The sequence below is a fragment of the Mastomys coucha genome, chromosome X, assembly GCF_008632895.1.
Source record: "Mastomys coucha isolate ucsf_1 chromosome X, UCSF_Mcou_1, whole genome shotgun sequence".
Taxonomy (NCBI): Eukaryota; Metazoa; Chordata; class Mammalia; order Rodentia; family Muridae; genus Mastomys; species Mastomys coucha.
Genome location: NC_045030.1, coordinates 95,747,208 through 95,758,531, shown reverse-complemented (window position 1 = coordinate 95,758,531; position 11,324 = coordinate 95,747,208). Strand labels below are relative to the sequence as shown.

General features: G+C 40.3%; 1 protein-coding gene across 1 annotated transcript; it reads left to right on the top strand.

Moving 5' to 3' along the window:
- Positions 1-202: 202 nt before the first annotated feature.
- On the top strand, positions 203-4,379 carry Spin4 (spindlin family member 4). Its single transcript, XM_031365091.1, has one exon. The coding sequence runs from the start codon at positions 700-702 to the stop codon at positions 1,447-1,449; it is 750 nt and encodes a 249-aa protein (XP_031220951.1). The 5' UTR covers positions 203-699; the 3' UTR covers positions 1,450-4,379.
- The last annotated feature ends 6,945 nt before the right edge of the window (positions 4,380-11,324 follow it).

The following is an 11,324-nucleotide window of genomic DNA, read 5'->3' as shown; positions in this document are numbered from 1 at the left end:
GGGGAGGAGGGGAGCTGTACTGTCTGGTTCTGGTGGGAATGAACCGGTTGGGAGCCACAGGAGTAAAGGAGAGAGAGCGCCAGTGTCAGTGTGGCTGCCCCAGGAGCGGAAGGCAGGACGGAAGCGGGAGGGGTGGAGGAAAGGAGAGGGCGGGCTCAGAGGAGGAGGATTCCCTAAGCAACAAAAATCCCGGTTTCGCAGATTGGCCAAGCTGACAAGCGCTGCCAAGACCAGGCCGCGCAAAGCGCAAACTGCTGGGAGACGTGCTACTGCCTGCACTTTCGCTGCAGCAAACATCCCTGTTATCTCCGGTCCACGTTAACTGTCGACTTCTTCTCTGTTGCCGTTCTGCGACCTCAGCAGCGTTGACAACAACAGCTAAGTGGCGGATTCTGGCTGGGACGTGGGCTTGGGAGTCCAGGAAGGCGCCAGGGGCGGACAGAACGAACCCGGGAGCCCGCCATCTCTCTCTAGCCATCACTGTTGCAGTCACCCCTCCCTGAAGGAGGAAAAAAAGCACTCGTGAGAGGCACTCTCTGTCTCAGTTCCCAGTCAGTTAGCTTGTTTCTGACAAAATCGGAAAAAAGGACCGATACAGTCTCTCAGAGCGCGAAAAATATCTGCCGTTGGACACTGCTGACGGTTAGTCAGCTTGTTAAGCAAAGGGCAGCTTTACTTCGGCCACCGAAGCCTTGAGCCATGTCTCCTCCGACCGTGCCTCCTACTGGGGTGGATGGTGTGTCCGCGTACCTGATGAAGAAAAGGCACACTCACAAGAAGCAGCGGCGTAAGCCCACTTTCCTCACTCATAGGAACATCGTGGGCTGCCGCATTCAACACGGCTGGAAAGAAGGCAATGAGCCAGTGGAGCAATGGAAAGGTACTGTACTCGAGCAGGTTTCCGTGAAGCCTACTCTGTATATCATCAAATATGATGGCAAAGACAGTGTGTACGGACTGGAACTGCACAGAGATAAGAGAGTTTTAGCGCTGGAGATTCTTCCTGAGAGAGTTCCTTCTCCTCGCGTTGACTCTCGCCTGGCCGATTCCCTGGTTGGGAAGGCAGTGGGACATGTGTTCGAAGGTGAGCATGGCAAGAAAGATGAGTGGAAGGGTATGGTGTTGGCGCGAGCCCCCATAATGGATACTTGGTTTTACATCACCTACGAGAAAGATCCGGTCCTCTATATGTACACCCTGCTTGACGACTACAAAGATGGTGACCTGCGTATCATTCCAGATTCCAACTACTACTTTCCTACAGCAGAACAGGAGCCCGGGGAGGTGCTCGACAGTCTTGTGGGCAAGCAGGTGGAACACGCCAAAGACGACGGGTCCAAGAGAACTGGAATTTTTATTCATCAGGTGGTAGCCAAGCCATCTGTCTACTTCATTAAGTTTGATGATGATATTCACATTTATGTCTATGGTTTGGTGAAAACCCCGTAAGTTTATAGAACTCTGTGCGAAACATGTGGAACTATTAGAGGTTAAATATTTTATGTTCTCAAAATTGAGGTTTTTCTGAGGACAATTTTGAGGTCAAAAGTTCTGGACAGTGGCTAAATCTTATTGTGCCTCCATATCTTATATTGACTTACATTTCCCAGTTCTGACTCAAGTATATGTTTGGTACTTTTGTTCTTTGTTTTGTAATTGAAAATTTAAATTGGTTTGTTGCTAAGAGACAAAAGAAGTGTTTGGATTCACCGAAACAACTCAAAAGTAGATAAACTGTGCAACGTGTCCTCTGCTCCCTTCCTCCTCTTTTTAATTCTTCCAGTTAATTACTTTGAGAATTTGGCATTTTTCTTAGGATGTTTTCCCTGTTTTCAAGCAGAAACTTCGATGTAGCTTTTGTAAAACTGGCCTGCCAGATAATATAGTTTTTGATAAATGGCAAGGTCAATCTCTGTCCTTCCTCTCGCCACTGGGTTCACAGTACATGCAGATGTGCCAAAAAGTATCCATTCTGATATTGGAGGTCATTTATTTCCTTTTTTACTCATAATAATGTTTTATTGTATTAAGGTGCTCGTATTTCTATAGAAGTGTTATGTAGGCATATATTTAGTTTTAAGAAATATTGCAAGGTTGCCATCCACTGGTCTTTAATGTTTGAAATGCTGACAGGTAAAAAGTTTCATGGGTTTCCTGATTATTTGATGTTTTCCTGACTCAATGAGACTTATTTTTTTCTACTTGCGACATTTCTGTTTTTTGATTTGCTAATTCCTATCCTTTGGTTTTCTTTTTTTTTTTATATATTCAGTTGATATTTTCCATGTAAAGTTATAGGAATGTCTACAATCAAAATGCATTTAATCTTTTTTATTTCATGTGTTAATGAATTTTATATTGTTATTAATCTTGACTTTATTGTTCAATTTACAATTTTAAAAACTTTAATTTTATAATTTTTAAAGGTCTATGTCTTTATAAATTTTTAGTTTCCTATCTTTTTCAGACAGGTGTCCCTAACCTAGGTCATACCAATATTCGTTTTGTTTTTCTCTTATAATCTTTATTGTATTTAAATTTTTTATCTACTTGAAATTCATTTTTGCATATGCTAATACATAGGGACTCAACTCTAAATATTTTGTATTACATATTCTACTGTAGAAATGACTTTTTAAAAAAATCATTCTTTTTCAAATTTCTGAGTGAAAGTTAATTTTAAACATAATACCAGACCATGAGTCTCAGAAACTGGAATAACAAATTCCCTTTCAATAGTTATTCTTTTCTTTCTTATTATAATTTATCCTCAACATTCATCCTTTCAAGAGAAAAACCAATGCATTTTATTGATATTTTGAAAGGATCTGATACTTATCAGAGTTGCATCAATTTTCTGCACTCTTATATAGAAGAGTAAAATAAATAGTGATATTCTTAACACACAAGAGATTTGGTAGATCATTGAAATATTTTTGTCTTGTTTTTATAACATTTTTCATATAGGTCATTCATATCAAATTGAATTTATTTTTGCAGTTATCAAATTTTGTAATAAGTTGAATATTTTTCCTTCTTAGAAGTAACTTTTTATTTTTATCAATAAAGCAAATCTATAGATTTTATATTTTTATCTTTTAGCCAATGAGTTTATTTAATCGTATATGTTACATTGGATTTTAAATTAGAAACTTTTGGATTTTCTTGATATATACAATCATTTTGTATGTAAATACAGATAATTTTATTTCTTCTAATGCTTATACTTATTAGTATAACATTAGATGGATTTTCCAGAGCAGTGTTATGTGATGATGATGGCAGACATGCCCGTCCTATTTCTAATTTTTATAAGAATGACTTTATTGTTTCATGTGTGACTTTGTCATTGATTGTTGGTAAGTAGTTATTCATGTTTAGAAATCTCTTCTGTTCTTGTTTTTATATAGTGTTACTATTAGAAATGTCTCCTTGATTTTATCAATGTCTTTTCAATATTCATTATTAAACTTATATAGTTTTCTTAAATTTGTTGATGCATGATTTATTAGAAAGATAGGTATTTAGTATTAAACCAAACCTTTATTTCTGGAATAAATCTTACTTGGTTATGGTAAAATAACCATTTATTATTTTGCTTTATTTACCAATAATGCATTTATAATTGGATTTGCATTCCAAAGTAAAATTACAGTTTTAGATTACTCTTTGCATTTTTAATTGAATTAACAAAGAGCAGGTTGTGTCATTTTTTCATAAGCTTGTCTCTATGAAGCTTTGTTATTAAAATTCTACTAGCTTAAAAAATGACTGATTGAAATAGCATTAGAAATATTTTTTAAAAGTTACCTGAGACTAAGCTGTAAAACACTCAGATCCTGGGAATGAATCTTTAATGCATTCCCTGATATTTTCCCAGTGGCAATTGGCTTTTTCAGACTTTTTGTTAATACAGAATACATATATTTTCTGTCATTTACAGAATATATATTCTCTGTCAATTACACATTAAGTTAAAAGTTGCTTATATTATAAAGTTTGCTGATTATTTTTATGTGCTTTATGTCAGTATGTATTTGGCCAGTTCAGAAAATGTAATAAAATCATCAGCTATAATGATAGTATAATTATCTTTGTATTCTTCTCTTTACTAGAAAAATAAGGAAAAATATAAAAAAATTGAAAGATGTGAAAAACATTTGTTTACCTCCCCTCCAAATTAGTAAGTATCTGTACTTTGACATGTTTGCTTTAAATGCAGATTTTTATTGCAATTGATCAGTATTAATGGCTAAAACATTCATTTGCAACTACCACACCACATCTTCTGTAGAGGCAAACATTGTCATGAATTTGGTGCTCATGTTTTATATGTTTACTAAAAATAAATTATATACAAATAAAACTATAACCAATAATAGTAGTGACTTTTGTGTTTTCTAAAAATGTCCACATGAATGGCCAACTTTATTTATATTTTATTTTTATTTTTTATATATTTTTATTGGTTATTTTATTTATTTAATTAAAAATGTTGTCCCCTTCCTGGTTTCTGTTTCCCCTCCACAAACCCCCTATCCCATTCCCCCTCCCTCCTGCTTCTATGAGGGAGCTCCCCACCCACCCACTCACTCCCACCTTACTGTCCTAGTATTCCCTATGCAAGGGGGGGTTATCAAGCCTTCACAGGACGAAGGGCCTTCCCTCCCATTGATGCCAGAAAAGGCCATCCTCTGCTACATATGCAGCTGGAGCCATGGATGCCTCCATGCATTCTCTGGTTGGTAGTGAGCTTCCCTGGGAGCTCTGGGAAGTCTGGTTGGTTGATGTTCTTCCTATAGGGTTACAATCCCCTTCAGCTCCTTCAGTCCTTTCCTCAACTCTTCCGTTGGAGTCCTCATGCTCAGTCCAATGGTTGGCTGTGAGCATCCACATCTACATTGGTCAGTTGCTGGCTGAACCTCCCAGGGAACAGCCACACCAGGTTCCTATCAGCAAAGTGCCTTTTGGTAACAGTATTGGATTTGGTGTCTGCAGATGGGATGGATCTCTAAGTAGGGCAGACTCTGGATGGCCTTTCCTTCAGTCTCTGTTCCATTTTTTGTCCCTGTCTTTCCTTTGGACAGGAACATTTCTGGGTTAAAATTTTTGAGATGTGTGGGTTGCCCCATCCCTCAACTGGGGGCCATGCCTATCTACTGGAGGTGGTCTCTACAAGTTCTATTTCCCCTTTGTTAGGTATTTCGGCTAAAGTTATCCCCATTGGGTTCTGGGAGCTTCCTTGGCATCTGGGACTTTCTAGTGGCTACCCCCAGTTCTCCATCCCCCACTGCTACATATTTCTATTCAATTTCCTAACCCTCTGTTCTTTCTCTAGTTCCTTCCAATACCTGATCCTGGCCCCCCTTTTTCCTCCCCTTCCTATCTCCCTCCCTCCCTCCTGCTGCTTCCTGTGATTACTAAGTTACTGTACCAGTGTAAATATCTAATATCCCCATCTTGGGAAAATAAACAAGATGAATCCCGAGGAATAGCTGGAGGCCCATAAATTAGGCTGTGGTTCTGATCCACCCAAGAGTTACTAATCTTTATACCCATTTTGGACAGATGACCACCAAGAACAGGAGTAGCATTGTAATGGATCCAGTTGGAGCCTAGAAGAGAAGCTGTGTGTGTTACAGAGCCAGAAATGTGGCCCAAGCCACTTGGGGGAGCTTAGAAGATCATGACTAAATGATAGATATTGGACATTGTTTTGATCTTATTGTGACTGTGTTCTGGTATTTCCCTCTTGAAGTAAGGAATTATTTAACTTATGCTTGATTTTACAGAAGCGCATAGTTGAGAGACTGAATTTTTGAAGAGATTTTAGGTTTTAAATGAGACTTTGGATTTTTAAAGAGATTGAATTTTAAAATGTTTAAATTTGTAAAGACTATGTGAATTTTTAAGTTGGTAAAATATTTTATATTGTGGTGTTATTTATGTGTCATCTTGGGGATGAACAAGACCAGGGCTTGACAGTGATGTGTTTGTGTGTCAAGCAGTCCTGGGGGTTAGTTGGGTTGAATAGTTTTCTGTCAAATTGACACAAAATATTTATTTGGAAATTTCAAAATAGTAATGAAAGCTCCATAGTATTGGCATAAAAAAATGACAGGCTAATTAGTGGAATAGAATTGAAGACCCAGAAATAAACCCACATACCTTCAGACACTTGATTTTTGACAAAGGTGACTCAAGCTGAGACTCCTACCAGCTGGGGATATGAATCCTGAGGTGGTCATCTCCTGCAGCCAGGCAGAACTTCCGTGGAGGAAAAAGGACACCAGCCAATCCACAAAACCTTTGACCCAAAATTTGTCCTGCCTACAAGGTGTGCAGGAATCAAGATAAAGCAGAGAGTAAGGGAAAGCCTCTTCTCTGTGGTCTAGCTTCCATGATTATAGAAAATATTATGCAAGCTGCTAAGGGAGGGAAGCAATAGTCCTATCCAGTTGTGATAACTATTAACCACAACAATAGCCATCATGGTAAGGTACCTACAAAGGCACAGTAAGTAGTTTGAATAGGTATGGCTTCCAGAGACTTAAGTGTTTGAATGCTTGGCCCCTAGAGAATAACAGTATTAGGAGATCTGCCCTTGTTGGAGTAGGGTAAGTGTAGTCTTGTTGGAGGAAGTTTGTCATTGAGTTGATGGGCTTTGAGGTCTCCCTGTGCTCAAGCTACACCCTGGGTGGCACACACTCTTCCAGCTGCCTGTGGCTCAAGATGCAGAACTCTTGGCTCCTCCAGTACCATGTCTGGCTTCATGCTATGGTTCCTGTCATGAGGATAATGGACTAAATCTCTGATTCTGTAAGCCAGTCCCAATTAACCCAATTAAACGCTTTCCTTTATAAGAGTTGCTATGGTCATGATGTCTCTTCATAGCAATGAAACTCAAACTAAGACAAGTAGCATGCAGTGATTGCTGCCTAATTCAAAAGCAGGAAAACCATGCCTGAAACTAGAAACATAATCAACTTCTTAGGGCTAATGTGGTCATGGATTTTAGAAAATAATCTACTAGTGTCACTTTGCTAGACCATCATAATTCCGGACTATATTCTAAATCTTAGCCTCAGACCCATAGACAACTGTAGGTACCACTCCTCATCAAAGAAGCTTCTCATTACAGTAAGTGAAGGCCAACACGGTAAACCGTAACTGAGCATAATGCAGAGATCAACTGACCATAGGGAACTCTGCCTCAGAGGATACTTGTACATTCCAGCTCCTATCTGTATGGCTCAGGAAATATCACAGAAGAAGGGGTGTATCTTAGTTAGGGTTTTATTTTTATGAACAAGCACCATGACCAAGGAAATTCTTATAAGAATAACATTTAATTGGGGGCTGGCTTACAGGCTCAGAGGTTCAGTCCATTATAATCAAGGCAGGAACATGGCAGTATCCACGTGGTGCAGGAACATGGTGCAGGAGGAGCTGAGAGTTCTATATCTTCATCTGAAGGCTACTAGCAGAAGACTGACTTCCAAGCAGCTAGGATGAGGTTCTTAAAGCCCATGTCCACAGTGACACACCTACTCCAACAAGGCCACACCTCCTGATAGTGCCACTCCCTGGGCTGAATAGTACCACTCCCTTTCCATCACAGGGTGGAAAGGATATAGGATCCAGAGCACCAGAAAGTCTGCTATGAAACAGTCTGTCATAGAAATTATGTAAGACTTGCACAGTGGCAATATCAACATACCTGATATTATAAAGGGGGAAATATCGCAGGTCCACCCCTAGACAAAAAACAAACAAACAAACAAACAAAACAAAACAAAACAAAAACTACAGGCAATAAATGACTGCTGAAAGAGAGAGAATTAAGCTTTCCCAGGGATAACATTTCTAATTTGTCATCAAATACAAGGTGGTTAGTCCTGAAACTGTAGGTATGCTATCAACAAAAATAGACTTAGGATGCTATATTTATATATGTGTAGATATTTATGCATATATAAGTCAAGCAAGAAGGGGCTATCAATTTGAAAGTGAGCAATAGGGAACATGGAAGGAACTGGAGTTGAAGAAGGGCTAGAGGAGAGAAAGATAAAAGGGCAAGTGAAGTAATAATGTTTTAATTACAATGTATAAAATAATAATGTTAAATACACAGAGACACACAAATTGACAACAATACATGGTGACTACTCTTCAATCCTGAAAAGCAGTCCTGGTGTTGTCTTGTATTTTGTTTATGTCTATAATAACTTCAGAAACAGAGGCACTAATGTACTGGTTGTAAAAATATGATTTTTTTTATAGTTAGAGATGTTAATTTTTAAGTGTGAATTGAGGAACCTAGCCCACCCAACCATGCATTCCTCTCAGGACACAATGCCATTAGTCAGTTCTTTTTATGTTACCATGGCTTGCTGTCTTCTAGCTACCTCTCCTTTCCTCTTTTGTGTATATCAGCTTTACAGTTTCATCCTTTTGCCTATGTAGTTTCCAATGGAAACTAGGAAATCAACTAACATTTAGGTCCTTTGAACTTTTAATGTATTATGGTGAAGGCTTGGGCCAAGCACCCTGAGACTTATGTTCAATGATAGTGAAAAAGAGGATTTTTTTCCTCTTTTTTTGAGAATAGATTCTTCTTTTATGCAACACTTCCCAACCTCAGATTACTGTCTCTCCATTCCTTCAAGATCCCTCACATCTTTTTCCTCTTAAGGTGCCTATATTTTAAAAGGTTGTTCAGCTTACTGGATGCTTTTAACCTCTAGAAGGCAATACTTAATTTTAACACCAGAGGGCGTGTATAGACCAGGTTTGTGGAAGGTAGGATTTTTGTTTGTTTGTTGGTTTGTTTTGTTTTGTATTGTTTGTTTTGGTTTTTGTTTTGCTTTAGAAATGATTGTTTCGAAAGATGGCAGACTTAAATGATCCTCAAACTGCTTTGAAGAACTGAGGGGCTATAATTTTTGCAAAAGAATTGGTAGAGCAAATTTCTTGAAGCATAGTTTATTTCAATAGAAGCAGTCAAATTTTGCACTTCCTCTGGTTCAAAAAGAAAACCAGAGAACCAAATAACCCTATTAAAAATGGGGTACAAAGCTAAACAAAAAATTCTCAACTGAGGAAACTTGAATGGTCGAAAAGCACCTAAAGAAATATTTAGCATCCTTAGTCATCGGGGAAATGCAAATCAAAAGGACCCCAAGATTCCACCTCATACCAGTCAGAATGGCTAAGGTCAAAAACACAGAAGATGCTGGCAAGGATGTGGAGAAAGAGGAACACTCTTTCATTGCTGGAGGGATTGCAAGCTGGTACAACCACTCTGGAAATCAGCTTGGTGGTTCCTCAGGAAATTGGACATAGTTCTACCAGAGGACCCAGCTATACCACTCCTGGGCATATACCCAAAAGATGCTCCAACATGTAATAAGGACACATGCTCCACTATGTTCATAGCAGCCTTATTTATAATAGTCCCAAACTGGAAACAACCCAGATGTCCCTCAACAGAGGAATGGATACAGAAAATGTGGTACATTTTCACAATGGAGTACTACTCAGCTATTAAAAACAATGAATTCATGAAATTCGAAGGCAAATGGACAGATCTAGAAAATATCATCCTGAGTGAGGTAATTCAGTCACAAAACACCACATATGGTATGTACTTACTGATAAGTTAGTATTAGGCAAAGAGTGTGGAATACCCAAGATACAATTCATGGACCACATGAAGCTCAAGAGGAAGGAAGACCAAAGTGCAGATGCTTCACTCCTACTTAGAAGGGGGAACAAAATAATCAAGGGAAGTAGAGAGTGGAAGGGACTTGGGAGGAAGAGAAGATGGGGAGGGAAACGACGGACAGAATCAGGTATGGGAGGAGATGGAGGAGATGTACAGAGGGTCAGAAAATTGAACAGAGATGTGTAGAGGTGAACAGAGGTGTTCCCCATTGGGAGATGGGGAACTGTGGGTAGCAACCAGAAAGTCCCAGATACCAGGAAAGCAAGAGCCTCCCAGGACCCCACGGGGATGACATTAGTTGAAATCCCCCACAAAGGGGAGAGAGAACCTATAGAGACCATATCCAGAGGTTAAGCAAGGCCCCTGTTTGAGGGATGGGGTCACCCACCCGTCTCCAAAATTTTAACCCAGAATTGCTCTTGTTTAAAGGAAATGCTGTGACAAAGAGTGAAGCAGAGACTGAAGGAAATGCCATCCAGAGACTGCCCCTCCTGGGGATCCATCCCACATGCAGATACCAAACCCAGACACTACTGTGGATGCCAAGAAGTGCTTGCTGACAGGAGCCTGATATAGCTGTCTCCTGAGAGGCTCTGACAGAGCCTGACAACTACAGAGGCAAATGCTCTTAGCTAACCATCAGACTGAGCATACAGATCCCAATGGAGGAGTTAGGGGAAGGACTGAAAGAACTGAAGGGGCCTTGTTGGGCATCCATGGGAGGGAAGGCCCTTGGTCCCGTGAAGGCTAGATGCCTCAGTGTAGGGACATGCTAGGGTGGTGAGTTGGGAGTAGGTAGGTGGGTGGGAGAGCACCCTCATAGAAGCAGGGGGACGAGAATGCGATATGGAGTTTGCAAAGGGGAAACTGGGAAAGGGGATAACATTTTAAAATAAAATAAAATTTTAAAATAAGGAAGTCAAGTTCAAAAAGAAAAGAAAACCAAGATGAGGGATTCCTAACCTTCCTAACGCTGTGACCCTTTATTAAAGTTCCTCATGTTGTGCTGACCCAAACCATGAAATTATTTCATTGCTATTTCATAACTGTAATTTTTCAGCTGTTATGAATAGTAATATAGGTAACTGGGACGAGTGGGACCAGGCACACAGGAACTCCTCCAGCAGAGTGGCTCCGGTTCCTTCCAGTCTCTCTGGGCTCGTGTCCTGAGGGGACCTTGGGCACAAGCTCTGCAGCCAGTCCCACAACACCCAGAAGAAGCTCCACTCCCAGGCACTCTGACACTCTCTGGATCAGAGGTGAGGAGGACACAACATCTGTCCCAACACCAGGAGTAACTGGGACCAGCGGGACCAGACACACAGGAACTCCTCCAGCAGAGTGGTTCAGGTTCCTTCAGGTCCCTCTGGGCTGATGTCCTGAGCAGACCTTGGGCCCAGGCTCCACAGCCAGTCCCACAACACACAGAGGAAGCTGCTGCACTCCCAGGTGCTCTAACAAGCCCAGGGACACAGGAACACAGAGACAGCTTGACTCTGAGGAGTCCTGACACAACCAGGATCATAGGAATGACAGGCTCCAGTCAGATTTAGCAAGGGCAGGTAGCATTAGAGATAACAAGATGGCGGGGGGGGGG

Coding starts and splice junctions, on each gene's coding strand:
- Spin4 (XM_031365091.1), top strand. CDS start 700: ATGTCTCCTCCGACCGTGCCTCCTACTGGGGTGGATGGTGTGTCCGCG.